At 39.6% G+C, this 17,026-nt stretch overlaps 1 protein-coding gene across 2 annotated transcripts in view; it reads right to left on the bottom strand.

The window, feature by feature from the left end:
* lrp5 (low density lipoprotein receptor-related protein 5) overlaps window positions 1–17,026 on the bottom strand; it is a 52,905-nt gene that overhangs the window by 9,055 nt on the left and 26,824 nt on the right. For both annotated transcript variants that reach the window (XM_086299734.1, XM_086299732.1), the window contains 12 exons: window positions 15,218–15,306; window positions 14,914–15,132; window positions 14,462–14,550; window positions 13,939–14,110; window positions 5,550–5,766; window positions 5,292–5,445; window positions 3,889–4,024; window positions 3,484–3,728; window positions 2,583–2,767; window positions 1,517–1,665; window positions 753–930; window positions 149–345 (listed from right to left, as the gene is read on the bottom strand). In XM_086299734.1, the coding sequence (XP_086155860.1) occupies window positions 149–345; window positions 753–930; window positions 1,517–1,665; window positions 2,583–2,767; window positions 3,484–3,728; window positions 3,889–4,024; window positions 5,292–5,445; window positions 5,550–5,766; window positions 13,939–14,110; window positions 14,462–14,550; window positions 14,914–15,132; window positions 15,218–15,306 (2,030 nt within the window). The remainder of the gene's footprint in view (window positions 1–148; window positions 346–752; window positions 931–1,516; window positions 1,666–2,582; window positions 2,768–3,483; window positions 3,729–3,888; window positions 4,025–5,291; window positions 5,446–5,549; window positions 5,767–13,938; window positions 14,111–14,461; window positions 14,551–14,913; window positions 15,133–15,217; window positions 15,307–17,026) is intronic.

Genomic DNA, 17,026 nt, shown 5'->3' with positions numbered 1-17,026 from the left:
GAAGCATGAAAATAATATAATAAAAAGGTCTTAATCATGATTCTATTCTAATTTCTAAGTCAATGTTTATTTATCCTTTTTTCCACAAAAACAGCCAATGGTGTCAAATGCTGTGAGTATGTGTTTTAAGAGGGTGATGTGGATGTACCATGGCCCCATCATCTCTGGCTCTGCGTATATTCTGTCGCCCATCGAGCCAGTAAACCAGTCGTTCCACCGGGTCATAGCTGACAGCTCGAACATTTCTCATTACATGGATAGGAAGGATGATGTCGGGACTCTGCTCTCCTAAAACCATTCTGCTGATACTAGCCTTTTGACTGAAGAGCAGGAAACTTGAAGGAGCTGCAGACAGAGAAACAACAGAGAGGGGTGTGGGATTAACAGGGTGAACAAATGTAGAGAAAGGGTGTGCCTGGTGAAAAGACTCCATGTTCTCTCTGGCAAAAGAAAGCCAAAGTTTTCTCACACTCACGCACACACACACACACTAGAGGAGCTACACTCATGGGAAACAACTAAAGTATGTTGGCTTTCACAGTCTTTCTGTTGGCTGTTGAGAAAGAAGCGGCCGAGGTTTATCGTTTTACTTTCAGTCATTTCTGTTCCATTTGTCCTAACTGTAGACGCATAGTCGTATAACACCAGCAACTATTTTAATGATCATATTTTTCATTGACACTCTGTTCAAGCCACTAGCCTGCACTCTCTCTTACTTGTGTATATGTGTGATTCCCATCAGCTGTACTTACAGCTACAGTTTCGTCCATCTGGGTTCAAGGTGTAGTGGGAGGCACACCGGCACTGGGCACCAGCAGGAGTGGCCAGGCAGAGGTGGGCACAGTTGCCGTTGTTGTGTGTGCACTCATTAGTGCCATCCTGGCGAGAAGAGTGGAAGACCAGGATGTCTAGCATCAGCTCAAGCTGGCCCTGAGGAAACAGTGTGTTAAAGCTCAGCAGTTTCAGATGGAATATGAAAGGACCAACAACAAGTTAGCAGTGCCAAAAAACAAATACACTAGTTAAATGCACAACAGTAAAAATGAGATTACATTTCCTTATTAGGAATACAAAAAAATGTTATGGTCTTAAAATGAGCTGTGTCCAAGTATATGCAGGTCATTTGGAAAAAAAAACAAAACAACTGAGCACAAATTAGCAATCCAGTTGTTAAACATATGATTGAAACTTGGTATAATGTGGGAAAATATTTAAAAGAAATAGAAAGTATCTAGTGAGAAGATTTTAAAGTACAACCATGGAATAGAACAGAATAGAATATAATAGAACAGCTCTAAACATGAGGTTATTTGAGAAGGCTTGTGGATGTGGAAAGTGGACTGGCTTAGTTTGATGTAAACTGTGGCTTTGAATAAATGGGTCAGAGTGTTGTTTAGTTTCTTTTCATTCCAGTTGTTTGGTTCTTGTCTGTTTGTGTTGTCTTGGTTATATAATAAATTGTTATATTAATGTAAAAAATGAACACATTGTTTAGATAATTAAAGTGGTTTCATACCTGCAGCACCACAGTACGGTTGTATCCGCTGCGTTTGTCTGCACGTTCAATGCTACGCAGGTTAAAATCAGTCCAATAGATAAAATCGCGGTACTGTGTGAGACCAAAGGGATGAGGGAGGTCATCTACTATGATCTCTCTCTGAAGGCCTGCAGAAGATATTGAATTGGGACAACACAGGAAAACTCATAAAAGCCCTAAAATCAATACTTTTTTCTTTTTGCTGTAAGAATTTCTTGTGTAAATTTACCAAGCAGCCTTATGGATTAGACAGGAAAAAACTAACAGACTATAAGACAAATTCTTTAGTTTGCAATGTGCCTAAGGGAATTACATACATATAATTGTATGTATGTATCTGTATATTGGTATTACACTCTCCACTGGCCCTGAAGATGAAGTGAAACTTTCTGTGCATATACAAAAGCATTTTACTCTGTGCAATATCCCACAAAGTCTGTAGCAGCCACTGGAATTCAGTGGCTGCCAACCAAAAAAAATTGTCTAGAAAAAGCTAGTGATTAATCTTTTGCTTTTAAAATTACTAACACATAAACAATTGTAAAGTTGTGTCCAGCAGGCTCTAAAAATACAATTCTGAATATGAGGAGGAAAACAAATTGATGAGTTGACCCATTCAACAAGTATTGGAAAATATGGTCATTTTCTTAATTCCTGGTCACTCCACAGTTCTGCCACTTTCGCCTTCTGTCTTTGCAAGTTTTCTAGTGAAGCACTGCCAAGTGTTTAGGACGAAACCCACACAGGCACAGTGCAAACATGCAAACTACACATAAAAAGGCCTTAGGTAACACTGATATTTAAACAAGGCATTTTCTTGGCAACTGTGCTACTTTGCTAGTTTCCCCCTGGTCTGCCCCACCCTCAACAGTTTCTTTTGTTGTACTCGTGTTCCTACTAGATCGTCTATCTAACTTTATGGACTGGTTTTTGGACTTTGCTTGCCTCATTGCTGCTACAGTGTATTTTTGCTGACTATTGAAAGTTTAAGTCCTCTTTCCCGTGAATCATTACCATGGTAAGTTCTTGGTGTGTGTTTTCAAACCTTGCATGTTGGTGCTTTCAATCATGCATGTGTCTAGGTCAGTCCAGTAGAGACGATGGTCTACATAGTCAATGGTCAGTCCATTGGCACGGCCCACTTTATCCACCAAGGTTGTGATGGTGCTGCCATCCATGTAGGCTCTGGCTATGCGTGGCCGACCTCCCCACTCTGTCCAGTACATGTAGCTGCAGACAGAAAGAACTCTTATGCCTTGTGATACACATGACCAAGGTAATCACATCTGAACGTAAAAGGATGTAAAAGCTTTTGGTGGTTTTATTAAAATCTGTTTCTTTTTGTTTTTTGGGTACATTATTTATCTAACTGGCTAATCTAATCCAAACAGGGAACACGCTTCCACTTTAAGAAGACAACTTTGTTTTTCCTGTTATCAATATTTGATCATGGAATGACATCAGCTGGCTCCAGGCAAGTGTGTTGAAAGGTCTGGCCCATGACAGCATGAAGCCATCACCAAGTGTGTAGCAACTTGGCATGCTGACACACGTACTTAACAATCAAACAGAAAGACTCACACAGGCACATCAGTATGTTTTGGGGTGATCTGCATACAATGTAATAATGCAAGGTTTGTTAATAAACAGGTTTAACAGCACCATCCCTCACAAACTGAAGGTAACTGAGGAGAAGGCAGTGGGATGCAAATGTTGTTTTATTTGACTGTCCATTTGTTTGATGACATACATTCGTCTCACACACATATTCATTAATAAAATGTAGAAAATCAAATGACAGACTTTTCTGCAGATTGTATAGATAGATAGATAGGCCACAGGCACCTGGTAACGCCCCTGTACTATGAAATAGTGGAGGAATTTTTATATCCACAGCAGTGAACTGGGCCAATATATCAGGTATTTTTAAAACTGTATGGTCTTACCCATTGGCTGGGTCCAGTGCTAGTGATCGTGGGTTGTCCAATGATCGAGGATTGTCAAGATCCTTACAGACCAGAACCTGTCGATACTGGCCATCCAACCGGGCCACTTCAATGCGGTTAGTGCCTGTATCTGCCCAGTAAATGTTGTGACCCATCCAGTCAACTGCCATGCCTTCTGGGTAGTCCAGCCCAAACTCTATAATGTGTTCTACAGAGCTGCCATTCATGTAGGCTCTGCTGATTGTCTGGCAGGAAAACGAGCAGAGAGCAAAGTAAGAGATAGACAACAGGAAAGAAAAAGAGCAAATTCTCCTTTAACTGATAGAAGTGAAGAATTCCCAGTTTCTCTTAATCTGATGCAAAAAAAAACCTAACACATCAGGACATTTCTGTTGCAAAACATACCTTTGCCTGTATGTCTGTCCAATATATTCTTCTTTCATAGACGTAAACATCAAGAGCAGAGGCCTCTTTAACTCCTGTCACAGGAATGACCACATCATTGCTGTTGGTACCTAAAGAAATACTCCTGATGTTGTCCCTGAGGAGAAAACAACACAAAAGAATCCCTAAAATTCCCGTGCAAGTTACATTCTCACCTTCAAGGCTGATGGTGAAACAAGCCCGAGGTCAAAGTCTTCCAAGGTCAAGTCAAGTCCAAGGTGACAAAAGTTAAAAATCAAACAACGAAAGAATGAAACAAAATAAAACTTCAAACTTATGTCCTACTGTTGTTCAAGGTGCACTACAACAGTATGAAACTCCTATTTCTCAGGTTTGTGACATTTGTGACATTTACAAAAACACGAGATAATAAAATGCGAGAGTATAAATGTGGGGTGCATTTAGACAATTATAGAACCTGGTAAGGACCAGATGATTTTTTTATTGTGCCCTGATACATAAAAAATTAGTACTCAGTATTGTGTTCACCATCTCTAATTCAGGCCACCAAACAGTCCACTACCATTTGATACAGTGAAACGTCCTCCCCACTGATGCATGCATGTTGTGATAGCTGCTCTAGCCTCACTGTGTTAGAGCCATTTGTTAATACTAAAACTATAAAAAGTAAGAGGTTACAGTTGGACAGTGCTTAACAGTGTAGGAAAAGATGAAAGAAATTTGACGGCTGCAATACAGCAAATCTTCAGAACCCCCCCAGCAAAAAAACCTTATGACACTTCAGGGGAAAAAAGAAAAAAATCAGCTGAATTTGTTTGAAACCAAATACTGTAGCATGAGGTCTGCACAGACTGCCAAGAAGTAGCCACTTTAGTCCTCCTTCAGATGGCGCATTCAGGCACACTACTGAGTGTGGTTCACCCTCATTTTGAAAGCACTCGCATTCCAAGACACAGTGAAGTTAGACGTATAAAAACAGAATAAAACAGATCTGAAGCATTAAAATAAACTGCATCCATTGTGTAGACAGCTGGATTGATTTAAACTGACGTGTATCTCTTCCTTCAAATACAGAAAAGAATGAAAAATGCAGCTGTTATAAGCTTGTATAATCAGAATTACTGACACAGATTGACACACAGCAAAGTCAAAGCACCTACTAGACTAAATCATGTCTGAGATAGCAGACACTTTCTCAGGACTGAAGCCTAAACCCAAACTGAAGTACTACAGTCAGGTAAGGAGAATGCTAATCCCCTATGCCATTCATGTTTGTGAGCTTTTCCTGTTTTTTTTGTCATTTGTTTTTGACATAATAATAACAGAATGACTGTAATATGCACCAGTTACAGATAACAAGAGCAGCAGGGCATTTCATGCTATTGATTGAAAGGCAGACAGACCTATTAGTGAAGAGCAGGAAGGCTTCGGGCACCACACAGGTCTGGAGGTCTGAGAGGAGCTCCATCCCCATTGGACAGGCACAGCTGACAGCCTGCTGACGCCAGAAACACAGATGGCTACATCCACCATTATCACCAGCACATCCATTTGTACCTAAAAGAAAAAAACGTTTTTTTATATGCCATTTGATTTTTTTTTTTCTAAGTTCCGCTTTGTTGCTGCATGTACAGAACTCAGAGGAAAATAAGCTTACTCACCAAAGGTCTCTGTCACTTTAGTTGCCTTCAGCCCCATTAAATCTGGCAGCTGATCGATAATGATCTCTCGTACAGCTGTGGTTTTGTGGACCCTCTCAATGCTCCGTCTCTGCCAGTCAGTCCAGTAGATATAATCCCCCAATAGAGTAAAACCAAAGATATGAGGCAGCTTGTCCTCTAGTAGAGTCTGTCTGTTACTACCATCCACACTGATCACCTGAAACAGAAACAGAAATGATGATCAGAAAAAAGCGCAGATTAAAAGCTCAGCTTCTTTAATCCATCCTTACAGTTGTCATCATCCTAACCTATAGTTATTTTTTATAGATTAAAGGTGAAAATATAGTCTATGTCCATGTTTTAACTAAATGTAAAACACACAAATGATATAGATTAAAGAATTTGGTCCATATAAAACCATCAACCATTCACCAAAGTGTTGCCAAGCAGAATAATTAGTTAAAGAGGTTTGAAGAGTGGGATTTGAGTTTGACGCATGTTGTAGCAGCCAAAGAAAACACTGCTGGCAAGGTGAAACCCTTCCTGCTCCTAACAATATGGTGACACGTCACGTGTGTGTGTGTGTGTGTGTGTGTGTGTGTGTGTGTGTGTGTGTGTTTCTATAAGCAGAAATTGAGAGCTACAATTGACAAGGCTGCAATTAGAACTTGTGTCCAACCCTCCTCCTCACCGCCTGTGCTATTACTGGACTGGCCTCAACTGAAATAGACACGGGGTTTTATTTTAGACACACTACAGTCATTTGCAGTCTACATGAAGGTTTGCGAGCGTGTGTGTGCATGTGTGTCTGGTCACATGTTAACTACAAGGTCTCTAATGTGCCATGGTAGACATTTCGCAAACTATGAGCATGGTGGACAGATATATTAAAAATGAGTGCTGGGAAGTGGTTTAGCATAGTAGAGTAAAGCCTGGAGCTGGGGAGGGATCTACCGTTTTCAATATAACTGAAGAGATTATAATAGGCTATTGTTAATGCCAAGTTGTAGCACAAAGAAAATGATCTATGTTGAGACTGAAGGCCAGCTTATGAAAGGTAACTGCTGTTCTGGTATGTACTTTCTTACTACAGCCTAGGCCACACAGTATTAAGTACTGGGGAGTACATGACCGTGTTCACACTTCCATTTACACTAAGCATTTGTTTTCACAACAAAATCCAGTATAACAGAGGAACATACTGCACTTTCTAATTAATTACAAGCAAGCAAAAAGTTTACAGTTCACTGGTTTCTAAATGGGGTCCAGGTATGCTGTGGGATTTTGGAACAACCGTACATTATTGCAACATACAGCTGCACAAAACTTTGGGAATGATTTATTAATTCACATTTCCCCTAACTAACCACCAGTGCAGATCACCAACCACCAGTCTAATGCCTTTAACTGGACCAGTGATGCTTACAAGCACGCAGGCTAGATTAGAGTAAGTCCATGGCCTAAAGGCTGGTTGGCGACGCCCAAACAATCTATGGTTGCCAGGAAAAAGAGTGTATTCCCTGAAAGGTTGGTTGATCGCTTTCCCAAGTAGTAAACTTCAGTTTAATTCGGTTTTTTATACAGCGTCAAATAACAACAAAGTCGCCTTGAGGCACTTTCTATTCCAACAGACCAAAATTTTACTGTGAAGGTTAACGTTCTCTGTTTACAGTTTGGATAGCACTTGCACAGTTTCTGCACATATTGGCTAAAGTAACATCAGACACCTAACAAGAAAACACTTTAAACTAGGGCTGCCACAAACGATTATTTTGATAGTCGATTAGTCACCCATTATTTTTGCGATTAGTCGACTAATCAGATCATCATCCATTGGACGTACAGCTTATTGCACCAGCAGCATCTGCTCTTATATAACTATCATTAGCTTACAGCTTTAAGTGTTTAAGGTCTGTGCTAACTAAAAATAAAGACAAGATGATAGTTTATTAATTTTTAATGAAATTTGCAGATTGTTTCGGTGAAGTTTAATAAACTCCTTGCTATCTAAAATATAACAGGACACCGGAGTAAATTCTGGAGCATCTCACACTTCTGATAATCAGCTGTCTGCTTGAAGTTTATTTAGCTGTGTAAAAACTATAACTTTAATCTCAGCCAAACCGATTTACTCAGGAACAAATAAAATACTAAAGAAAGCCAAACAATAACATTTTTAAGTTCTCTAAGTGACTCATATATCATGTTTAACCTGAGTAGCGAAAGACGGCGGTGGGTTTGAAAACGATTTGCCGGGAGTCCGGTGTTCTCACGGCTCTAGTTAGCCTTGCCCCCGCCTAGCTAACGAGCTAGTGGGTAACAGACGTCTCCGAAAACGTCGGAGCGCTTTTGAAAATACGTGGTGTCTTGATAAACTGAGCAGATATTTGAGGTTTACACAGCTACATTCTCGCCTGAAAATATGTTAAACGTTTATTTTGTGACCCAGAAAGAATAATAAGAGTAAAGTTAAAACTAACTAGCTGCCGCCATTGTTGACAGCTGCGCTATGAATTCTGGGACACAGCTTCTTCTTCTTCGGGGTTTAACGGCAGCTGGCATCCTTGTACATGCAGTGCTGCCATCTTCTGTTTCAGTCCGTTATTACACTCTTAAATCCTACTACTCATTCCTGCGTCCTTTGTGATCTTACAAAGCTTCAAACGATGCGTCGACTATTAAATTAGTCGTCGACGATTTTAATAGTCGACATAATCGTGACTAGTCGACTAATCGTGGCAGCCCTACTTTAAACAGAAACTTTTTTTGTTTAAAAGTGTGTTGCATCTCAACTGGAGGCAGCAAGACTGTGTTGATTTGTGCGAACATGCATAATAAGGCAGTGGAAGCAAAGTATTTACTACAGGACCACTGACATTCTTGCAAAATAATTGCTAGGTTGTGCTTGATCAAGACGAAGCAGAGAGGCTGTCAAAAACGTATGCGTTGTCAGATCACACATGAACACATCTGGGGGCTGATATATGTGCAGGTGTACCCTTTGGTGTACCTTCAGCTCAAGTTTAAAAATCTCTGGCTGAGATGACACTAACATGATCATTTTACTGTTCATCATTGGATTAGCCATCAATAATTCTTATTTCACATCAATAATTCAACATTTGTCAGACTCCAAACTGAAAATAAGGAGTACAGACTATATGATACATTGACTGAAAAACTTGCTACAAATTTGAATTAAATTTAGTCGTCAGTATTACCTTTCAGCTCCTGCTTTTATATATATTTCGAACACAAGAAAAAAGCAGAATTAGAATGAGTGTTTTGCTGTGACGGGCATCTGTTTAATGAATACTCATTTAAATATCCATTCACAGGCCGAGGGGGTGAGCAAACAGAAATAAATAGAACATTCACTTTAATGGGCCTCTGATCCAAGGCAGGCTCCTAACCCCTCCACAAAAAAACCTATTCATTTATCACTGTGAAACAATTAGACATGGACATCCCAGTGAAAAGATGGCAGAGAGACTCCCTTTATCTCCTCTCTCGTCCTCTCTTACTCACTCTTTCTTTCCACTGACTTTTTCAGGAAGAATTATGCACTGGGAATGTGATTTTTTTTCTCATCTTTTTCATTTTGGGTGTGAGAATGTCGCTTTTCTTGATGGACGTCCGGGGGGGATGGGAAGAGGGGGCAAAAGAAAGCTAGCGGAAAAGTAACAAGGTCTCATCAAGCACACAGTGAGACATCAGAGCATCGGATGGTTCACAGACGCTCACACGTGGATTTTCTCTGATAAACATAAAGACAGACCCAGGATGAATAGAATCTACACAAAAAACCAAAGAAGCCACAAAGCTTATACCAATCACAAACCACACCACAAAAGCTTTGACACAAGCAGTGTTTTCCATAGGCAAAAAAAACTACCAATGCATTCACTGTAAATGTCTGGTCCAACATTGATGCTGATGTGAAAAAAAAAACTGCCAGGAAAACAGAAGCACTAAAGGAAAAAGCAAGAGTGATTTTAACGACTTCCTTACATGTGTCATCAGCACTTCTGTGACTGGTTAGTTTCCCTGAGCGCACTTGATCGTAATTAATTAATTAATTAATTTGCACTTGCGTTCACATAAAATACTGATTGTCTAACGTTTTCTGATTGGTATGATCTGATTTTTTCCCCCAACATAGTAGAGATGAGCACATTTGACTTCACTCTAGTTTTAAGCCTTAATTTCTTTAGTCTGGTAAAATAATCTTTACTTATACGATCCGTATACTGTCTTATTCCAAAGCTTTTCATTCCAACTTTTGGCATATATCTAGCTATTAGAAGTTCCACTACACTGAACTACACACATAAGAAAACCAGATTATAAAGACTTTGACAGGAATACATAAGAATATTTATCAGTCAGATGTTCAATATAGGGCTGCCACGATTAGTTGACTAGTCACGATTATGTCGACTATTAAAATCGTCGACGCATCGTTTGAAGCTTTGTAAGATCACAAAGGACGCAGGAATGAGTAGTAGGATTTAAGAGTGTAATAACGGACTGAAACAGAAGATGGCAGCACTGCATGTCCAAGGATGCCAGCTGCCGTTAAACCCCGAAGAAGAAGAAGCTGTGTCCCAGAATTCATAGCGCAGCCCAGCGCAGTTGTCAACAATGGCGGCAGCTAGTTAGTTTTAATATTACTCTTATTATTCTTTCTGGGTCACAAAATAAACGTTTAACATATTTTCAGGCGAGAATGTAGCTGTGTAAACCTCAAATATCTGCTCAGTTTATCAAGACACCACATATTTTCAAAAGCGCTCCGACGTTTTCGGAGACGTCTGTTACCCACTAGCTCGTTAGCTAGGCGGGGGCAAGGCTAACTAGAGCCGTGAGAACACCGGACTCCCGGCAAATCGTTTTCAAACCCACCGCCGTCTTTCGCTACTCAGGTTAAACATATATATAAGTCACTTAGATAACTTAAATGTTATTGTTTGGCTTTTTTCAGTATTTTATTTGTTCCTGAGTAAATCGGTTTGGCTGAGATTAAAGTTATAGTTTTTGCACAGCTAAAACTGTCAAGCAGACAGCTGATTATCAGAAGTGTGAGATGCTGGAGAATATACTCCGGTGTCCTGTTATATTTTAGAAAGCAAGGAGTTTATTAAACTTCACCGAAACAATCTGCAAATTTCATTAAAAATTAATAAACTACCATCTTGTCTTTATTTTTAGTTAGCACAAACACTTCAAGCTGTAAGCTAATGATAGTTATATAAGAGCAGATGCTGCTGGTGCAATAAGCTGTACGTCCAATGGATGATGATCTGATTAGTCGACTAATCGCAAAAATAATGGGTGACTAGTCGACTATCAAAATAATCGTTTGTGGCAGCCCTAGTTCAATATGATGCCCTCACTGGAAAGCGTGATGTACCATGTCTCTATCTATTCTAACACTTTATGCACACATCTGGGGGGGAAACAACTACAACAACATGTTAGACCTGTTGCACACCAGCAGATGGGAGGCATACAGAAATTCCACAAAGGCTAAAAATTTGCTTTAATTTGTCACTCATCGGGAAATATATAGACTGCTGATAGATCTATCCTATCCATTTTGGCATTCCCCCTATAAAGTTTTCCTGTTGCTTAGTCTATAGCCAGTCCATTTGGCCAGCCCAGAGAGATTTGGCACATATACAGCAGGTTAAATAAGTACTGACCATGTCAACAATTTTCTAAGTAAATATATTTCTAAAGGTGCTATTGACATTACTTTTCACCAGATGTTGGTTACAACCCAATCCACACATGCAAAGAAACCAAACCATAGATGTCCATAAATTAAGTTGTTTGTAATAATGAAAAAATGACTCAGGGAAAAGTATTGAACACACGAAGAAACAAAGGTGCAAAAAAGCAGAGAAAGTCATGACACCAGCTGAAATCCATCAGTAATTAGAAATCCTGCCATTTGTGCAAATTAATATCAGCTGGTTCAGTCCCAACTAATGGCCTGTAAAAATGTGTCATGTGTGTCACACAAGAAATACAACCTTATTGTTGCAAAACATACAGATGGCACTTGACACACAAGAATTTCTGAAGGTTACAGTGAGCACTGCTGGGGCCAAAATCAGAAAGTGGAAAGATCATTTTACCACAAACCGATCACAACCAGGTTCTCCGACAGAGCAGTGAAAAAAATTACGAGAAGCTATCCAAGAGCCAAGGAGCACTTGTAGAGAGCTACAGAATGACCTGGAATCAGCAAGTACAATTGTTTCAGAGAAAACAATAAGTAATGCACTCAAGAGCCATGGCCTATATGCACGCTCACCATCCAAGAATCCAAAGCATGTTGCATCATGTTTAAAGTTTGCAGACAACATTTAGACAAGCCTGTGAAATACTGGGAGAAGTTTGGTCAGATGAGACCAAAACTGAACTCTTTGGATGCCATAAAACACACCGTGTTTGGAGGTCAAAGGTCAAAAGGCACTGCACGTCACCCCAAAACCACCACATCAACAGTGAAGTTTGGAGGTGGGAACATCATGGTGTGGGGCTGTTTAGGCTGTGCGGAGGCGTTCTAAAGCTGTCATCACCAACAAAGCCTTTTGTACGGTGTTTAAATAAATTTCATTAAGTGTGTTGAATAATTTTTCCCTGTGTCATTTCTCATCATTACACATAATTTATCATTTGATTTCTTTGCATGGATGGATTGGATGGATTGCGATCAACATCTGCTGAGAATTTCATATCAGTAGCGCTTTTACAAATATATCGACTTAGAAAATTGGTGACGTGTTCAATCCTTATTTGACCGGCTGTAACACCCCTGACATTCTCTCATTCTATACAGCATGAAGCAGTGACACTAGACTTGTTACTCAAAAAAAAACAAAAAAAAACGCGCAGGGCCTTAAGCAGGGGAAATTCCACTATATACACCTCCCCATTTTCTGAGTCCCACATCATTCACTCACACACACAAAAAAAAACACAGGCACACATATCCACAAGTAGTAACCATATGGCTCAACAGAGTGGCTGAATGGCGCTACGCACAGTCAATCTGCATAATCACAACAAAGCAGCCGTTTTATGTATGTGTGCTGAGAAAGCAACACATCAGTCAACGCTTTCTCACATGAACACATGCTCGTTTCAAAAGGAGGGGGCCAGCGCGGTAACTTCAGAGGGGTTTTTTCCACAAAGAAGGAGGCGAAGGGGGAGTCAGATTTCTTCAACAAAAAGAGTTGAAAACACTAAGACAGAGGAGGGGCATGGGTGGGGGTGGGGGCAAAGAAGAGAAGCAAAGAGAGGGAACCTGAGGGAGTGAGAGCATTCCTCCAGTGTTCTTAGAGAAGTTCTTCACTTAGCCGAGGCCTTTTGTCGTTCTCTCTTTTAGAAGCTAAAAGGCTATGTGCTGTTAGGCTTTCAGCTGTTTGGTAGGCTTGCTACAACCGCTAACAGTTATGTTTCCAACACTTCAGAGGAGCTTACATGCTATGATATTAATCTCCTGATAAGCAGAACTACTATTCAACCCTCTTGTGGTCATCACACTAAAATTTGCTGGTTGCATTATGGGGACTTGATTCTTGCTCCACAGTGTAGAAACACTTTTTATCTTTTCACAACAGGAGTACATATACACACACATGCCTGAGGTACAATCCATAATCAGTTAAAACAGTTAAAGTGTAAAAGAATGGTGAAACCTTTAACCTTCTAGGACCTGGCGTCCACATATGTGGACATCACATTTTGGATTATTTAGACTAAAATACTCAATTTTGCTCTACATGGGCCTGATATCACTTACGAGGACATTATACTGCTCCTGTTCTATCAAACGTTTAAACAAATATCCTCATATGCGGCTCTTATTTTTCTTAAAAACAAAAATAAGGTTAAAAAAAAATCTGGTAATTCTTTGTTTTTACATTCATCGGGCCCCAATATATCCAAATATCAAAGAGAAATTAAAAATGCATGTCATGAAAGAGTTCGGGTCTTAGGAGGTTAAAGCACTTTTCTGATCTGATCAGGACAGTCCAACCAGATACTTACTCTGGATGGCAATGCCTCCAGTGACACTATGAGGAATCTTGGAACTGGATATGTTCTTCAAAGTGCATATTAAAAAAATATGTAGGACTGCTTTGTTACACTGTTATATTTCTTGTTTCATTGTTGGGGTTTTCTCTGTATTGTTGGAGTCTTTACCTTACAAAATACAGCACCTTGAGGTGACTGTTGTCGTGATTTGGCACTATATAAAAAACTGAACTGAATTGAAATTAAACTGACAAGGAGTAGAACAAAAATTCTGTAAAGGCTAGAAATTTTACTTTCATTTGACACTCATCTGGAAAAAGACAACTGTTGAACGTACCTCTATCTTATCCGTTTTGGCATCTCCCCAGTAAAGTTTTCCTGCTGTATAGTCTATAGCCAGTCCATTGGGCCAGCCCAGAGAGCTATTGACCAAGACCAGCCGGGCTGTTCCATCCAGATTGGCTCGCTCAATCTTCGGATGCTCACCCCAGTCAGTCCAGTACATGTAACTGTAATAAACAAGAGACAAAAAAACATTTTAGTTCCACTGACAGGAGAATATTAGATTAGGCAGGTATTCTTTTTGAAGCTTGCAAAAGAAATTTCACATTCCTCACGGTAGACAATTATTTGTAAAATCTAATGTTATGATATAAAACATTTTTTTTCTTTCTTTCTTTGTTAGGCCATATGCTTTTTTCAACATCAAAATCAATATTTCCCAACTTGGAACACTTGGGACTGCATTTTGATTTGCATGTTATAAACTCTCATGAATTTGGATTAATATATGGATAAGACGACTTTTGTATGTCGGATGACAGCTGTGTTCAGGTGGGAGAGCCAACTGAAGTACTCACCCATTAACAGGGTCCAGAACAATGGCTCTGGGTTCTTCCAAGTTCTCAGAAATCAAAATTTTCCGAGAGGTTCCATTTAGCCTGGTAACCTGCAACACCACATAACATTCCAATGTAAAAATGTAACACGACAATGCAACATATTTTTTAGATTTATTCAAACGGTTTGTTTGCATATATGTTTAAAATTTCATAGTCTTTTCTTTTTGAGTAATAATCACCAGAAGCTGTCTTGTCAATTGCACAGGCATAAACTTCAAAAGTCTGATTGGTAATCGGTTCACACAGATCCAAAAGTATGCAGACAGGCATTACAAGTGACCCAGTTAGACTTTTGTGTTCAATTCTTTTTAATATAAACCATGCAGCCTAAGAGTAAACTGTACTTAGAGTTTTACATAGTGAATTTTGAAAAATCTAATAAAATCTCTAATGTAACAAATCAGATATACCTCAATCCGATCAGTGCCCGTGTCAGTCCAGTACAGGTTTCTGGCAACCCAATCTACAGCAATGCCATCTGGGTGGTTGATCTCCGTGGTAACCAACATCGTGGCATTACTCCCATCAATGCTGGATCGTCGAATGGCCCGAACCTCATCATCCGTCCAATAGACATAACCTTCAACTGGGTCATAATCTATAGCTATGGCATGGCGAATGTTATCAACCTGCATAATTAGAGGAACAGCAATGACCCTCAGGAACCCTAGCTCAGGTAATTCAGGAGCAGTCAATCTTCCTATGTCTTTTTACCTGCAGTACTATGTCTGTGAAATCTGGCAGGTCCAGTGAGATCCTCCTAAGGTCCGTCCGTCGAGCCAGCAACAGAACTTGCTCTGCTCCTAAACAAGACAGACAGTTATTAATAAGTAATTAGTAATTTATTATTACATTATAGAAATAATGCAATGTATTCTATATACTATAAGCACTCCATCTACTTCATATCCACGGCTAATAAAGAATCCTCAATTAACCTAACATGTATGTCTTTGGACTGTGTGAGGAAGCTGAACCTGAAATAAACGGCGTACCTGAAGTAAACCCATGCAACCATAGGGAGAAAATGCAAACGGCATAAAAAAGTCCCAGCCAGGGTTCAAACCCAAAACATTCTTGCATGTCGCCCATGCACAAGGACAAAGCAGCACAATGGCAAAAATCCCAGTTCAAGTCATTTGTGTAGCATGTTATGTACTGCCTTCTAACTTGGACACTACACACTGTTTCATTGAAAACTACCACAATAACCGCTGACATCAAATAAGATGACTCTTGAAGGAAATTGATACCAGAATTTTGCTTTTTATAAATGGATTCAAAGAACTTTTAGAATTCAACTCCTACCCCCCCAATCCAAAAAACATATGTTTAATATTGTTAATAATATTAGCTGTAGTTGTATCTTAAGACAATGAGATGGCATTAAGCTTGAGGCTTCTATCCTGCATATGTAGGACTAATCTGCTGTTTAGTCATAGTTATTATGCACAAATACCCGTCAGACATTTCTGTCCTATCTGGAAAATCTAACATTTGCCAAAGCCTCCGTTATTTAAACATTTATATCAAGAAGCCATCCAACAAACCAACAAAAGTTGGAGTATTTGGTATCTGGGTTGGAGCCAAAGCCCACAGCCCAATATAAATCTGTCTGTTGTCAAAAAAGATTTCAAGCCTGAGCCAAGCTTGCACTATTATCAGTTTTCTTGCCTCCTCCTTACTCCAACCAGTCTGGAAACAAAGGGCTCTGCTATCCTGGGGGATTCTCCACTGTGCTTGGCTGTTGATTGATTTAACAGGAGCCAAACTCACCTCATGGGAGACAATTAACTATTTTTCTTTGTGTCTTACACGTCTGATTCTGAGGTGCTCGGATTATAAAAAGTTAAAAGTGTTTCTTTCTATGTTCCTACTTGATTTATCTTTCAAATCAATTCACTCAAATCATAAGACAAAACAGTTACTGTACAGCACGTCTGTAAAATAAATTACAAAACCTACAGACAATAAAGATATGTAACTGAACGTTACAAAATACACACCACGCTGAATTTTACTCTATCTGGATAAATCTCTAAGAAGTAAAATCTCATTTTCGAGGCCTCCAAATGTCAGCCTAAATATAAGCTCATATAAAACACACTTCTCCAACGTGTCAGCAAAAGCTTTAATCTGTGTTCTTTCAGCTGCACAACCAGCCAAAATCTGGCATCTCTCAGCCTTGGCACCAATCAGATTTTACAATGAGAGTTATTCATCGTTACTTAAATGTCTGAGGCAAGGCGGGATAAATAAAGGAAGAGAATGAAGAGAAAGGAGGGACAGCATCTGTGATTCCACTCTTCTCTTCGCTTGACTTCATTTTGAGACACTTAAAGACCCCTAACAAACAGTCTTACACACACACACACACACACACACACACACACACACACACACTCTACAGGCAGCGCAATAACAAACGCCTTCAATTTAACCAGCCAAGCAAAACAAATTAGAAGCACACACAAAAACACAAAGACACACACACACACACACACACCCACAGACACACAAACT

This window comes from Aulonocara sp. 'chitande type north' Nkhata Bay, linkage group LG7 (genome assembly GCF_057382095.1).
Source record: "Aulonocara sp. 'chitande type north' Nkhata Bay isolate Kocher_YH1m ecotype deep benthic linkage group LG7, A_spYH_male_GT1.1, whole genome shotgun sequence".
NCBI classification, from domain to species: domain Eukaryota; kingdom Metazoa; phylum Chordata; class Actinopteri; order Cichliformes; family Cichlidae; genus Aulonocara; species Aulonocara sp. 'chitande type north' Nkhata Bay.
This window is presented reverse-complemented; position numbering and strand designations above follow the sequence as displayed.